The following is a 16,763-nucleotide window of genomic DNA, read 5'->3' as shown; positions in this document are numbered from 1 at the left end:
GTTTGTCCCCAGTGTCTGGTATTTACTGCTATTCACCTCAGATCAGGTCACTTAACCTTGCTGAGTCTCAGTTTCCTCAAATGTAAAATGGGAATGGGGGATAAGGGGAACATTACCTTCAAGGAAGTTGGGAAGACAATAATGATACTAGTAGAAGACAGAGTAAATAATATAGCTGGCAATGTTACACTAGTTTCAGGTGTATAACATAGTGATTCCACAAGACAAGTCTAAGTCTATGCATTATGCTCTGCTCACAAGTGTAGCCACCATCTGTCACCACACAATGCTACTAGAATACCATTGACTAAATTCCCTATATTTTATCTTTTAATCCATTTATCCATTCCATAACTGAAAGCCTATATCTCTCACTCCCCTTCACCTACTTTTCCCATCCCCCCCATGCCATATTAAGCAATTTTTAAAAACAGAACTACACTATGAACCAATGATCATACTACTGGATATTTACCCAAAAAATACAAAAACACTAATTCAAAAGGATGCACATACCTCAATGTTTATAGCAGCACTATCTACAATAACCAAATTACAGAAACAGCCCGTGTCCACCAACTGATGAATGATTAAGATGTGGTGTATATATATATATATATACACAGAATATTACTCAGCCATAAAAAAGAATGAAATCTTGCCATTTGCAATGATATGGATGGAGCTAGAGCATATAATGCTAAGCAAAATAAGTCAAAGAAAGACAAATACCACATGATTTCACTCATATGTGGAATTTTAAGAAACAAAAAAAATGAACAAAGTTAAAAAGAGAAAGACAAACCAAGAAACAGACTCTCAACTACTGAGAACAAACTGATGGTTACCAGAGGGGAGGTAGGTGAGGAGGATGAGAGAAATAGGCGATAGGGATTAAGGAGTGCACTTGTCATAATGAGCACTGGGATGTATGAAAGTGCTGAATCACTATATTGTACACTTGAAACTAACATAACATTGCATGTTAACTATACTGGAATTAAAATTCTTGCCGAGGGCAGCCCCGGTGGCACAGTGGTTTAGCGCCGCCTGCAGCCCAGGGCGTGATCCTGGAGACCCTGGATCAAGTCCCACGTCGGGCTCTCTGCATGGAGCCTGCTTCTTCCTCTGCCTGTGTCTCTGCCTCTCTCTCTGTGTGTGTCTCTATGAATAAATAAATAAAATATTTAAAAAAAAACAAGTTGCCAGGATGCATGAGTGGCTCAGCGGTTGAGGTCTGCCTTTGGCCCAGGGCATGATCCTGGAGTCCCAGATCAAGTCCCATATTGGGCTCCCCGCAGGAGCCTGCTTCTCCCTCTGCCTATGTCTCTGCCTCTCTCCCTCTCTGTGTCTCTCATGAATAAATAAATAAAATCTTAAAAAAAAGAAGTTGCCATGAAATACTACAAATATGAAGCTTAGCATTGGGGGGCGCCTGGATGACTCAGTCGGTTAAGCACCTGCTTTTGGCTCAGGTCATGATCCCAGGGTCCTGTGATCAAGCCCCACATCCGGCTCTCTGCTTAGCAAAGAACCTGCTTCTCCCTCCTTCTCTGCCTGCTGCTCCACCTGCTTGTGCTCTCTTTATCTCATTCTCTGTGAAATAAATATATAAAATCTTTAAGAAAAAAAAGCTTAGCCTTAAGAGAGGGTGGTAAAAGGAACTCACTGTGTCTATGTTTCATCATGATGACTAGCTTGAAAGCAGGTAGGTTCAAATCCACAGGCTTTCTTCCTGTCAGAATGGAAGAACCAATGTGAAAACAGAGGCAGGAACCACAGAAGGGAGGCCACAAGCCCCCTTCTGAGCCCCCTAAAGGCAAAATGAAATGTGAAAGAACTTGATAAGGAAGCCCTAACAACTGGAGGAACTAGGAGAAGAGGCTGTAACAGAGTTGGGGCCTGGTGCAGCTATCTACACAGGGAAAGGAGCATCACACTACCCAAAAGGAAGCTAGGTCTAAATCTCTCTTCCTGGGTGCAGTCAGTGCCTCAATGTATCATATTGAGTCCACGGTCCTCAATCCTCTACCCTGTAGTGTTATATACCCTAGCACTAAACCTCTCTATGCTGACGGGAGAAGGCATACAAGGATGGCCTGTTTCTACATATTAATAGTACCTCTTTTCCCAAGTAGGGAGTTCTATGTCTGATCTACCCTGGAAGCAGGGGGAAAGACAGATACCAGGAGTCTACCCCAGGGAAAAGGGACCTCAGAGTGCTTTTAATCTGTGATTGTTAAACTGAGGCTAGGAATGAGTGCAAAATTTTGTGTGGAGGGGATGTATTCCTGCATGTGTGGTTGGGGTCCGTTCCTTGGTGAATGGGGGTAAGGAGATGCCTTCTGTTGCTCTACTCTGGGGTGTAGAGGAACTGGGAAAACCAGCCCATTGGCTGCGTGCATCTCTGCTGCATGGAAGAAATGCAGGTCTGTACATCTCTAAGTTGGAGGCGGGAGAGGAATCTTGGGTCTCTTTACCCTGGGGAGGGCTAAGGTGAGGGGAAGATGATATGCCTGTCTCCACTACAAGGTGATATTAGTTGCCACACTAACAAAGGGGGGGGGGATTATGCAGTTTTGCATGAATGGGGTCTGCACCTTGCTTGTAGTGGGTTATTCAGGACCCTTCCATGGAGGTGGGATGGAGAACAATCCGTTTACCTTTTATATGGGTTGAAGTCAGCACTGTGCTAACACTGAAGTGAGTAAGACTTCTGGTTCTCTGCATGGTGGTAGGAGTAGGAACAGAGCTATAAACTCAGTGGATCAGCCCTTACGCTTTGCAAGGGGGCGATAATCCTGGTTGGAGAGCAAGAGATTTGAGCTCCTCTACCTTGGGAAAGGGGAGGGCCCACATGCACAAAATGTAGGGTGATCAGTGACATCACTGCCAGGAGGGGGAGCTGCACCCCTCTGCTCCCTTGGGGGGGGTCTCTCTTTTGCTACATTTGGTGATTCGAAATCTTTGAGGGAGGAGGATGGGAGGGATGATCTGTTTACCTCAAAAGGAGAACAAATCTGAGCCCCTCTACCAACGGGGGCCTCATTAGGGACAGATCTGACAGCATTCCTGGGGTTAAGGTCTGTTTCTCTTTGCTGCCACGCATTTTTTCGGCAAGGCCTTTACATATTCAGTAAACCAGAGCCTCCTTACGGGGTAGGGTGAGGAGTCAGGTCTGAATTTCCACAATGGGGACTCACTCTTGGCAAGGAGAGGAAAATCTGCATAGTTCTCTATGGGCTAAGGCTGGTGCCAACCACTTGGAAGGGGGTGATCTAATATCTCTGCGGTAGCGGGGGCGGGGCTTCCACAATTAGTTACATGGGGGCGAGGCGGGGAAGTCTCCAGCTCTTCTGTCAATGTATATTAAACGTATTTAAGCTCCTTTGTACTGGCGATCCCGCCAGGGCAGGCAAGGAGTTTATGTCTGCAGAGGAGGTAATACATCAGAGCCTCTGTCCAAAGCGAAGAGTTGTGGCGAGGTGGATCTGTGTGCCTTAGCGCCTGTAAAGATCCACGCCGCTCAGCCCGGGGATGGGCGGGGGCGGGGAGGTCTGTTTGTCTCTAGAACCATGGGATCGATGACTGGAGGAGTGCAGAATGGAGCCTCGCTATCCTGAAGGCAAGAGGGCACTCGATGCTTCTCCACACAAGTGGGGTCTGTGACGTTCTACGTGGTGTGACCAGGGGTCTACACCTGCCTAGATGGGATGGGGCCCTGCTCCTTTACCCAGCAAGAGCGCATTTGAGCACATCCACACGTGCAGAGCGATCCCTCATGGGGGCCCTTCTACCCTGGATGATAGCCGATTCTCTATCTCTCCATTCCAGGGTGGAGGAAACTCCTAGTCTTCCTCAAATACACGATTTTTTACCGCGCAGCTGGCTGGATGAGCGCTCACAATGAGAAAAGAGGAGAGTTGTCTCTTACCTCCACTTCCGGCGGGATCAGACAGGAGAGAATAGCACCAAGACAGGGTAGGTCTGCAGGCTGCGCCCGCGCCGCTAACGCTCCGACTTCCGGATCCCAGCCTTGCAGCGCTGGTCCGCCGTCCTTGCGTCCCCCGCAGGGGCGGGGCTTCGGATTGACGGCTCGCGCCCGCCATCACTACTCCGCAAGCGCCCTGGTCCCGCCTCTTCTCTGCGGGGTGAGGGGAAGGGAAGACGAGAGCCGGTAGGTTGGGAGCGGCGTGTTCTACTGTGGCTATATAACCTCCTTGTAAGCCAAGATCTTGTCGGTGGCCTCTACCTGGGGCCAAATATGCGTGTTCCCGAATCTTACAGACCAAGCAATCACCATGACCGCATCAGACCCCACCCATCAGGGTGGGGATCAGTCCGTTTGTCTACAAAGGAAGATGGCGACGGGCAGGGTGTGAGAAAATGGCCGACTGCCTGGGTCACACGTCTTGCCGAGTGCTCCCCACCTTTTAGGTGACTTTTAGGGACTTGGTTAGCTGTTCCTAACAAACTTACTGGCTTGTAGGGCCCCTGACTAACCCTGAAGCAGGCACTCCCAGCTCTTTCTGCGGAAGTTCAAATCCATTGTCAGGCCCAGGAGCCGAACAATTGGAAACCTCTCCCACCCGTTTGTCCTCTTCCCCTCCTTCTCCCTCCTTCCCTTTGGCCCCAGAGCGGAGAATGAAAAAAGGGAATGAATATATATCTCTGAAGTGAGGACAAATAAGGATTTCTTTTGAAACCATCTTGAGCTCCTAACATAGCCGGAGAGTGAGATCTCCCCTTAAGTCTGAAAATGTCTTCTTTCTGATATTAGATTCCAGCTCCTTCTCTTCCAAAAAACCTAAACTTTGGTGTAGGGCCCAGCCCCACTACTTCTCGTGTATGTTTCTCCACTTAATAATCCAGGCAGAAAATGATTCCCTCTGCCTACTCTGACCCCTTACATATGCACTACTCGCTGCCCCTACATTGATGAAAGGCATCTAACTTCTCACTGTGGAGATACAAAATTCCTCTGGACTCCAAACCAAGCCCTGACCATCTTCCCCTTGCATTGGCAGACTCTTCCTGTTTTTTAAAGAACTAACTCTTGTCACTTCTATGAATTTTCCAGCTGAGTTAGAAACTCAGAACACGGGGATCCCTGGGTGGCGCAGTAGTTTAGCGCCTGCCTTTGGCTCAGGGCGCGATCCTGGAGACCCGCGATGGAGTCCCACGTCGGGCTTCCTGTGCATGGAGCCTGCTTCTCCCTCTGCCTACGTCTCTGCCTCTCTCTCTCTCTCTGTGACTATCATAAATAAATAAAAATTTTTAAAAAAGAAACTCAGGACACCTTTCTGCACTTATCCCTTAATATTATAATCACTTATGTGGCTGCATCTACACATAAATGGATTTGCAGTCTCACCTCCTGAGACTAGGGGCTGCATATCTTCAAGACTTCAACAAGACCCAGCACAACACTGGTACAAATCAAGTTTCAGCAAATAAACATGAATGAGTAAGCTTACAGGCCTGTACCACAAAATCAATGGGAAATGGACAATTTAGTAGGTAGCTTTGGGAAATTTGGCTCACCATAAGGAGAGAAAACTAGATCCCGACATTTCCACATAAGATGGTGGAGAGTATCTTTGTCACCTACAACTGGGGAAAGACTTTTTCAACAAAGTCCCAAATGTGCAAACTATAAGGAAAAAAATGCAATGAAATCTTGCAAAGAAAGAAATTTGGTGTTACTACTTTGGAAAACAATTAGGAAGATATCCAGAAGAGTTGAAGGTGAGCCCTGGGACCCAGCAATTCTACTGGTAAAGGTATATATAACCTCTAGACTTTAAGTCCTAGAGAAATTCCTATACATATGCACAAAGGGGCATGTGCAAGAATATTCATTGCATACCTGTTTATAATAGAGAAAAAATCTGAACGATCTTAAAGTTCAAGGCGCAGCGGTTTGGCGCCTGCCTTTGGCCCAGGGCGCGATCCTGGAGACCCGGGATCGAATCCCACGTCGGGCTCCCGGTGCATGGAGCCTGCTTCTCCCTCTGCCTGTGTCTCTGCCTCTCTCTCTCTCTCTATCATGAATAAATAAATAAAATCTTTAAAAAAAAAAAAAAAGAATGAATAAATAGTTCAGCTATACAACAGAATACTATACAGCAGTGGAAAAAAATGAAATAGGGTTGCATATATCAATCCAGGTAAATTTCAAAAACAGTGCTGAGATAAAATACAAATTATAGAAGGATATATGATATATGAGACATTCATTTTAAGTAATCTCTGCACCCAATGTGGGTGCTTTACTGACTGAGCCAGCCAGGCTCCCCTATGTAGATTTTTAAAATCTAGAACATGCACTACGTTATTTATAGATTATATAAATATGTAAACAGTATATTTTAAACAATGGAATTAAATAGTGCAGAATAGTGATTAGTTCTGGGGAAGCAAACAAAGGAACAGAGTAAGAGAGATACACAGGGGACTTCAACTGTTTGTCTAATATTTTATCTAGGCAATAGGTAGTGTGTGTTATGTTATTCTCTTATTTGTATGCCTAAAATATTTCATACTTTTTTTTAGAAAGACTACAATGATCAATCACAAAATTAATGATAGTTACATCAAGGGACGCCTGGGTGGCTCAGCGGTTGAGCGTCTGCCTTCAGCCCAGGGCGTGATTCTGGAGTCCCGGGATCAAGTCCCACATCGGGCTCCCTGCATGGAGCCTGTTTCTCCCTCTGCCTGTGTTTCTGCCTCTCTCTGTGTGTCTCTCATGAATAAATAAATAAAATCTTTTAAAAAATAATGATAGTTACATCGAGATGGTTAAACCAGCATCAGAATCAGTGGGAGAGCTTGTCAGAACATTGATTCCTGGGCCCTATGCCCAGAGTTGTGTTTCAGTATGTCTGGTAGGGCCCAGGAATTTGAATTTCTAAGTTTCTGAGCAATGATGATGATGATAATGATGAAGAGGAAGAAAAAGGTGGAGGGAAGAGAATGACCATCTGCTGCGGCTAGTCCAGGTACAATATTTTAAGAACTACTGACAGGGACATCTGGGTGGCTCAGCGGTTGGGCAACTGCCTTCAGCTCAGGTCATGATCCTGGGATCCGGGATCAAGTCCTGAATCTGGCTCTTGCGAAGAGCCTGCATCACCCTCTGCCTATGTCTCTGCCTCTCTGTGTGTGTGTCTCTCATGAATAAATAAATAAATCTTGGGCAGCCCCGGTGGCTCAGCGGTTTAGCACCGCCTTCAACCCAGGACCTGATCCTGGAAACCTGGGGTGGAGTCCCATGTCGGGCTCCCTGCATGGAGCCTGCTTCTCCCTCTGCCTGTGTCTCTGCCTCTCTCTGGGTCTCTCATGAATAAAGAAATAAAATCTTTAATAAATAAATAAATCTTTTTAAAAGAACTACTGAGAGAGGAAATGAGATTATCAGTGAATTTTGTTGTCTTCATTGTGCTTTTCTGTTTTCCACATAGTCAATGAATATGAATTACTTTACAGAGAGGTTTTTGTTGTTTCTTTTAAGTTCACCTTAATCAGGGCACTTGGGTGGCTCAGTCCATTGGCCTTTGTCTGGGTTTGTGATCCCCAGGTCCTGGGGTCGGGCCCCACATCAGGCTCCCTGCTCAGTGAGTTGCCTGCTTCTAACTCTCTCTGTGCCACTCCCCCTGCTTGTTCTCTCTCTCTCTCTCTCTCAAATAGATATAATATTGAAAAAATATTAAATTAACCTTAATCTCTACTTCAACCTATTATTTCTCCATTATTATTTCTATCCATTCTATGGTGTTTTATGCAGATCTTTTTGCTTATATGTGTTCTTGCAAAATATGTATTGTTATTTTAGGTGCATATATTTCTTCCCAAATTTTTATTTTTTACTTTTTGAAAATTCAGAACATTTGAAAGAATAGTACAATGAAAGCCCATATACCCTTAATATTTTGCCAGACTTCCTCTACTTCTCTTTATGTATGTATGTATACATTTCCTTTTTGGATGAAGCATTTGAAACTTGCAGGCAATGTAACACTCCACCCCTAAACACTTCAGCATACATCTACGAGAATAAGGACATTCTCCTATACCACTACAATGCCATTATCATGCTCAAGAAAATTTAACAATTCAATAATACCATTAAAGATACCCTATATTCAAATTTTCAAACTGTGCCCAAAATATTTTAGATCTGATCATTATTTGATCCTAGGATCTAATCAAGTTTTATGTATTACATTTGGTGGTTGTATTGCTTTAAATTATTTTATTTTTCTATTTTTTTTAGATTTTATTTATTTATTCACGAGAGACACAGAGAGACAAGCAGAAACACAGGCAGAGGGAGAAGCAGGCTCCATGCAGGGAGCCTGATGTGGGACTCCATCCCTGGACTCCAGAATCATGCCCTGGGCTGAAGGCAGGCACTAAACCACTGAGACACCCAGGCGTCCCAGCTTTAAATTCTTTTAATCTGGAATAGTACTTCTATATTTTGTGTGTGTTTTGTATTACCCTGATGTTTTTTAAGAGTCCAAGCAGTTTCTTCTAGAATGTCCCACATCTAGATTCATCTGCTCTTTCCACATGATTAGAGTCAGGTTAAATATTTTCAGCAATAATAATTTACTTCATATTGTATCACTTCAGCAGGCACATAAACATCAGGTTATCCTACTATGGAGGATGCTTTATGTGTGCATTTTTATTTTATATAAATGATACTTTGTTATTACTTTTTTCATTCAACCTTGTGTTTTTAAAGTCTATCCATATGGCTGTGTATACATCCAATCCATTGCTTCTACCTGTACATCCTAACCACAGCCTGCCTTCACATTTTCCCTGAATATTCCCCCAATGATAGAAGATTGCTTCCAGCTCTCTGATACCACAAATAAAACTTTGATGAACATTACTGTGAATGTCCCCTTATTGACCTATATGAAATTTTCTTTTAGAACATACACTCAGGACCAGCATGACTGCATCATAAAGAGTGCATATACTTAGTTTGACTAAGAACACTAATACTGCTAAATGGTTCTCTGGGAGGCCTACACCAGTCCACAGTTTTACCATGAGTGTACAAGGATTCCTGTGTCCCTACGTGCTCACTAACACTTGACATTTTCCAGCTTTCTAATTTTTGCCAGTCCAACAAGTATAAAGTAATATTGTGTTTTAGTTTGCCTTTCTCTGATTGCTATTGAATTTTTCAATGTTACTTCACATGTGTGTTAAATGCCTCTTTTGTAAATTGCCTTCTTATATAGTTGGCCCATTTTTTCCAATGAAGTTTCTATCTTTCCTATTGATTTGGTAGCTCCTCATACAGAGGAGCTATTGCAAATATTCTCTCCTTATTTTAACTTTGTCCATGTTATCCTTTTTTGAACAGAAATTGTTAATTTTAATGTAATGAAATCCATCACATTTTTGTTCTATGGTTTCTGGTTTCGGGGTCTTATGTAAAAACTGGTTCCTCCTCCCAGGTCACAAAGATAGTCTCCTACTTTTTTTTTATAATAAATTTATTTTTTATTGGTGTTCAATTTGCCAACATACAGAATAACACCCAGTGCTCATCCCGTCAAGTGCCCCCCTCAGTGCCCGTCACCCATTCACCCCCACTCCCCGCCCTCCTCCCCTTCCACCACCCCTAGTTCATTTCCCAGAGTTAGGAGTCTTTATGTTCAGTCTCCCTTTCTGATATTTCCCACACATTTCTTCTCCCTTCTCTTATATTCCCTTTCACTATTATTTATATTCCCCAAATGAATGAGAACATATAATGTTTGTCCTTCTCCGATTGACTCACTTCACTCACCATAATACCCTCCAGTTCCATCCACGTTGAAGCAAATGGTGGGTATTTGTCATTTCTAATGGCTGAGTAATATTCCATTGTATACATAAACCACATCTTCTTTATCCATTCATCTTTTGATGGACACCGAGGCCACAGTTTGGCTATTGTGGACATTGCTGCTATAAAATCGGGGTGCAGGTGTCCCGGCTAGTCTCCTACTTTTTAAATAAACTTTACAGTTTCTCTTTCACCTTTAGGTTTTAATCCATCTAGAATCTTACTCATATGTAGTGATATATAAGGGATGCAATTTTCTTTTTTCTTTTCTTTTTTGTATTTCTTATTGGAGTTCAATTTCCCAACATATGGTGTAACACCCAGTGCTCATCCCATCAAGTGCCCCCCTCAGTGCCCATCACCCAGTCACCCCATACCCCTGCAACCTCCCCTTCCACTACCCCTTGTTCGTTTCCCAGAGTTAGGAGTCTCTCATGTTCTGTCACCCTCTCTGATATTTCCCACTCATTTTCTCTCCTTTCCCCTTTAATCCCTTTCACTATTTTTTATGTTCCCCATATGACTGAAACCGTATGATGATTGTCCTTCTCCAATTGACTTGCTTCACTCAGCATAATACCCTCCAGTTCTATCCACGTTGAAGAAAATGGTGGGTATTTGTCATTTCTAATGGCTGAGTAATATTCCATTTTATATATAGACCACATCTTCTTTATCCATTCATCTGTCAATGGACACCGAGGCTCCTTCCACAGTTTGGCAATTGTGGACAATGCTGCTATAAACATTGAGATGCAGGTGTCCTGCCATTTCACTGCATCTGTATCATCGGGGTAAATACCCAGTAGTGCAATTGCTGGGTCATAGGATAGCTCTATTTTTAACTCTTTGAGGAACCTCCACACAGTTTTCCAGAGTGGCTGCACCAGTTCACATTCCCACCAACAGTGCAAGAGGGTTCCCCTTTCTCCACATCCTCTCTCCAACATTTGTGGTTTCCTGCCTTGTTAATTTTCACCATTCTCACTGGCGTGAGGTGGTATCTCATTGTGGTTTTGATTTGTATTTCCCTGATGGCAAGGGATGCAGAGCATTTTCTCATGTGCTTGTTGACCATGTCTATGTCTTCCTCTGTGATATTTCTGTTCATGTCTCTTGCCCATTTCATGATTGGATTGTCTCTTTGCTGTTAAGTTTAATAGTTCTTTATAGATCTTGGATACTAGCCTTTTATCTGATATGTCATTTGCAAATATCTTCTCCCATTCTGTAGGTTGTCTTTCAGTTTTCTTGACTGTTTCTTTTGCTGTGCAGAAGCTTTTTATCTGGATTAAGTCCCAATAGGTCATTTTTGCTTTTTTTCCCCTTCTCTTCATAGACGTATCTTGCAAAAGATACTGTGGCCAAGTTCAAAAAGGGTGTTGCCTGTGTTCTCCTCTAGGATTTTGATGGATTCTTCTCTCACATTTAGATCTTTCATCCATTTTGAGTTTATCTTTGTGTATGGCATAAGAGAATGGTCTAGTTCCATTCTTCTGCACGTAGCTGTCCAATTTTCCCAGTACCATTTATTGAAGAGACTCTTTCTTCCAGTGGATAGTCTTTCCTGCTTTGTCGAATATTAGTTGACCATAAAGTTGAGGGCCCATTTCTGGGTTCTCTATTCTGTTTCATTGATCTCTGTGTGTTTTTGTACCAGTACCACACTGTCATGATGACCACAGCTTTGTATTACAACTTGAAATCTGGCATTGTGATGCCCCAGGCTCTGGTTTTCTCTTTCAATACTCCCCTGGCTATTCGAGGTCCATTCTGATTCCACACAAATCTTAAGATGATTTGTTCCAACTCTCTGAAGAAAGTCCATGGTATTTTGATAAGGATTGCCTTAACTGTGTAAATTGCCCTGGGTAGCCTTGACATTTTCACAATATTAATTCTTCCAATCCATGAGCATGACATATTTTCCATCTCTTTGTGTCTTCCTCCATTTCTTTCAGAAGTGTTCAGTAGTTTTTAGGATATAGATCCTTTACTTCTTTGGTTAGGTTTATTCCTAGGTATCTTATGTTTTCGGGTGCAAATGTAAATGGGATTGATTCCTTAATTTCTCTTTCTTCAGTCTCATTGTTAGTATATAGAAATGCCACTGATTTCTAGGCATTGATTTTGTATCCTGCCACACTGCTGACTTGCTGTAGGAGTTCTAGCAATCTTGGGGTGGAGTCTTTTGGGGTTTCTCCATACTGTATCATGTCATCTGCAAAAAGGGAGGTTTTGACTTTTTCTTTACCAATTTGAATGCCTTTTATTTCTTTTTGTTGTCTGATTGCTGAGGCTAGGACTTCTAGTCCTATGTTGAATACCAGTGGTGAGAGTCCACTCTCACCTTGTCGTGTTCCTGATCTTAGGGAAAAGACTCTCAGTGTTCCCCATTGAGAACAATATTTGCTGTGGGCTTTTTGTAAATGGCTTTTAAGATGCTGAGGAATGTTCCCTCTATCCCTATTCTTTGAAGAGTTTTGATCAGGAATAGATGCTGTTTTGGGATCCCTGGGTGGCTCAGCGGTTTCGTGTCTGCCTTTGGCCCAGGGCGCAATCCTGGAGTCCCGGGATCGAGTCCCACTCAGGCTCCGGGCATGGGCCTGCTTCTCCCTCCTCCTGTGTCTCTGCCTCTCTCTGTCTCTATGTCTATTATAAATAAATAAATCTTTAAAAAAAAAAAGGAATAGATGCTGTTTTTTGTCAAATGCCATCTCTGCATCTATTGAGAGGATCATATGGTTCTTGTTTTTTCTCTTGTTGATATGATCTATCACGTGATTGTTTTACAAGTGTTGTACCAACCTTGTATCCTGGGCATAAATCCCACTTGGTCGTGGTGAATAATCTTCTTAATGCACTGTTGGATCCTATTAGCTAGTATCTTGTTGAGAATTTTTCCATCTGTGTTCATCAGGAATATTAGCCTATAATTCTCCTTTTTGGTGGGGTCTTTGTCTGGTTTTGGAATTAAGGTGATGCTGGCTTCATAAAATGAGTTTAGAAGTATTCCATCTCTTTCTACCTTTCAGAACAGCTTTAGTAGAATAAGTTTCTTCTTTAAACGTTTGATAGAATTCCCCTAGGAAGCCATCTGGCCCTGGACTTTTGTGGTTTGGGAGGTTTTTGATGACTGTTTCAATTTCTTCCATGCCTATTGGCCTGTTCAGGTTTTCTATTTATTCCTGTTCCAGTTTTGGTAATTTGTGGTTTTCCAGAAATGCATCCATTTCTTCTAGATTGCCTAATTTATTGGTGTATAGCTGCTCATAATACGTTTTTAAAATTGTTTGTATTTCCTTGGTATTGATTGTGATCTCTCCTTTTTCATTTGTGATTATATTAATTTGAGTCTTTTCCCTTTTCTTTTTAATAAGGCTGGCTAATGGTTTATCTATCTTATTAATCTTTTCAAGAACCAACTTCTGGTTTTGTTAATCTGTTCTACAGTTCTTTTGGTCTCTATTGCATTGAGTTCTGCTTGAATCTTTATTAACTCTTTTCTTCTGCTTGGTGTAGATTTTATTTGCTGTTCTTTCTCCAGTTCCTTTAGGTGCGAGGTTAGCTCATGTATTTGAGTTTTTTCCAATTTTGTGGGGGATGCTTGTATTGTGCTGTATTTCCCTCTTAAGACTGCTTCTCCTGTATCCCAAAGATTTTGAACTGTTGTATCTTCATTTTCATTAGTTTTCCATGAATCTTTTTAATTCTTCTCTAATTTCCTGGTTGACCCATTCATCTTTTTCCAGGAAGTTCCTTAACCTCCACATGTTTGAAATCCTCCCAAATTTCTTCTTGTAATTTAGTTCCAGTTTGAAGCATTATGGTTTGAAACTATGCAGGGAACAAGTCCAATCTTTTGGTATTGGTTGAGACCTGATTTGTGACCCAGTATGTGGTCTATTATGGAGAAAGTTCTATGTGCACTTGAGAAGAGTGTGTATTCAGTTGCGTTTGGATGCAAAGTTCTGTATATATCTGTGAAATCCCTCTGGTCCAGTGTATCATTTAAAGCTGTTTCCTTGGAGATGTAATGCTTAGAATGTCTGTCATTTGCAGAAAGTGCCATACTGAATTCTCCCAGTATTAGTGTTATTATCTAAATATATCTTAACTTTGGTTATTAATTGATTGATATACTTGGCAGCTCCCACATTAGGGGCATAAATATTCATGATTGTTAGGTCCTCTTGATGGATAGACCCTTTAAGTATGATATAGTGTCCCTCTTCATCTCTTACTACAGTCTTTGGGATAAACTTTAATTTATCTGCTATGAGGATTGCTACCCCAGCTTTCTCTTGAGGATCATTTGAATGGTAAATGGTTCTCCGCCCTTTCATTTTTAGGCTGGAGGTGTCCTTAGGTCTAAAATGAGTCTCTTACAGACAGCAAATAGGTAAGTCTTGCTTTTTTATCCAGTCTAAAACCCTGTGTCTTTTGATGGGATCATTTAGCCCATTCACATTCAGAGTTACAATAGAAAATTATTCATTTAGTGTCATCATAATACCTATTCAGTCCCTGTTTTTGTGGATTATATCTTTGGACTTCCTCTTTCTTTTACAGGATATCCTTTAATATTTCTTGCAGAGCTGGTTTGGTGGTCACATATTCTTTCAGTTTCTGCCTATCTTGGAAGCTCTTTATCTCTCCTTCTATTCTGAATGAGAGCCTTGCTAGATAAAGTATTCTTAACTGCAGGTTCTTCTCATTTAGGACCCTGAATATATCCTGCCAGCCCTTTCTGGCCTGCCAGGTCTCTGTGGAGAGGTCTCCTGTTAATCTAATATTTATCCCCATGTAAGTTAGGTATCTCTTGTCTCTTGGTGGTTTAAGAAATTTCTCTTTATCTTTGGAATTTGCAAGTTTCACTATTAAATGTCGAGGTGTTGAACAGTTTTTATTGATTTTGGGGGAGATCCTATCTCCTGTATCTGAATGCCTGTTTCCCCCCCAAATTAGGGAAATTCTCAGCATGATTTGTTAAAATATGCTTTCTGGCTCTCTGGCCCTCTCAGCGCTCTCTGGAACCACAATTATATGTAGATTTTTCCTTCTGAGGCTATCATTTATTTCTGTTCACCTTTCGTCATGGTCTTTTAATTGTTTTTCTCTTTTTTCCTCAGCTTCCTTCCTTGCCATCAACTTGTCTTCTATGTCACTCACTCTTTCTTCTACCTCTTAACCCTCGTTAGGACCTCCGGTTTGGATTGCATCTCATTTAATTGATTTTTATTTTATTTTTTCTGTAAATTTATTTTTTATTGGTGTTCAATTTGCCAACATACAGAATAACACCCAGTGCTCATCCCATCAAGTGCCCGTCACCCAGTCACCCCCACCCCCCGCCCACCTCCCCTTCCCCCACCCCTAGTTCATTTCTCAGAGTTAGGAGTCTCCCATGTTCTGTCTCCCTTTCTGATATTTCCCACTCATTTTTTCTCCTTTCCCCTTTATTCCCTGTCACTATTTTTTATATTTAATTGATTTTTAATTTCAGCCTGATTACATCTAAATTCTGCAGTCATGAAGTCTCATGATTTTTTTATGCTTTTTTCCAGAGCCACCAGTAGCTTTTGTAATTGTGCTTCTGAATTGGCTTTCTGACTTTGAATTGTAATACAAATTCTGTAACTTTATGGCAGAGAGTACTGTTTCTGATTCTTTCTTTTGTGGTGAGTTCTTCTTTCTAGTCATTTTGTTCAGTGCAGAGTGGCCTCTGGTTTTATAAACTGTAAATCCCTCGGCTTCCCCTGGAGCTTTCCAGCGCTGCTTGGTCAAGAACTTGCTTTTTCCCTGTCCTTCCAGCTGGTCTTCTAGGGGAGGAGCCTGCTGTGCTGATTCTCAGGTGTGTACCTGGGGGAGATCCCTGCTCCCTTGTTAGAAGTGAAAACCCTTCTCTCTGTAGCACTCCAGCTATTCTCTCTTTAAATCTCAGGTCAAATTCCTAGGTTTTCAGGATGGTTTGAAAGTTATCTAGGTAAGTTGGTGAGGCCAGGTGAGTTAATGACCCCTACTCCTATATTGTTCCACCCCTCACAATTTTATTTTTTCTACACAGTAAGCCACATTTCCCACCATCAAACACTAAACAATCCTTACTTTTTCATTAATTCGGCATGCCACCTTTGTTACATATTATGAAACACACAAAGTCTGTTTCAGTTCTTGCACTGATACTGCCTTACTTTTGATATTTTGTAATATAACATCTGATAGGGCAAGTACCTCCACTTTAGTCTTCTTTTAGTATTGTCTTAGCTATATCTCCACATAAAATTTTTAAAAAGATTTTACTTATTTATTCATGAGAGACACAGAGAGAGGCAGAGACAGGCAGAGGGAGAAGCAGTCTCCATGCAGGGAGCCCGACATGGGACTGGATCCTGGGTCTCCAGGATCAGCCCTGGGCCGAAGGCGGCGCTAAACCGCTGGGCCACACAGGCTGCCCCTCCACATAAATTTTTAAAAACAGTTTATCAAGCTCTTTAGAAATCCAACTAGAGTTTTTATTAGGATCACACTAAATTTATAGGTTAATTTGAGGGACTTGACAACATCAAAATATTAACTTGTCTTATCTAAGAACATGGAATATATTATCATTTGTTGAATTCACCTTCTGTCTGTGTCCTTTATTAAGAGTTTCAAATTTTCTCTTTGGAATTATATGTTTTTACTAATTTAATTCTTAGTTGTTTTATAGTTTTTGTTACTACTGTGAATATTTTATATTTATTTTTTAATAGATAATATACATACATTTTGAATATCAAGACCATAGAAAAATTATACTTTGAAAAGTGTCACTCTTGTCCATTTCACCCATTTGCCACCATACACATCCCCAGCAGTTACCACATTCTTTTAATTTGTTTTTTATTGAAATATAATTAATGTG

At 41.7% G+C, this 16,763-nt stretch overlaps 1 protein-coding gene across 5 annotated transcripts in view; it reads right to left on the bottom strand.

The window, feature by feature from the left end:
• The window catches only part of GNL3L (G protein nucleolar 3 like), a 62,752-nt gene that overhangs the window by 23,279 nt on the left and 22,710 nt on the right, over positions 1-16,763 (bottom strand). The window contains exons 2-4 of one of the 5 annotated variants that reach the window (XM_072743294.1): positions 5,870-6,044; positions 3,935-4,144; positions 1,670-1,735 (exon numbers count right to left, since the gene is read on the bottom strand). In XM_072743294.1, coding sequence (XP_072599395.1) covers positions 1,670-1,735; positions 3,935-4,109 — 241 coding nt within the window. In that variant the 5' untranslated portion in view covers positions 4,110-4,144; positions 5,870-6,044. Of the gene's footprint in view, positions 1-1,669; positions 1,736-3,934; positions 4,618-5,869; positions 6,069-16,763 lie in introns of those variants that run through there. The other 4 variants (XM_072743295.1, XM_072743293.1, XM_025988895.2 and 1 more) reach the window with 4 other exon arrangements.

Source organism: Vulpes vulpes, chromosome X (assembly GCF_048418805.1).
Source record: "Vulpes vulpes isolate BD-2025 chromosome X, VulVul3, whole genome shotgun sequence".
Lineage (NCBI taxonomy): Eukaryota > Metazoa > Chordata > Mammalia > Carnivora > Canidae > Vulpes > Vulpes vulpes.
Note: the sequence above shows the minus strand (reverse complement) of the source record. Positions and strands in the feature narration are given on the sequence as shown.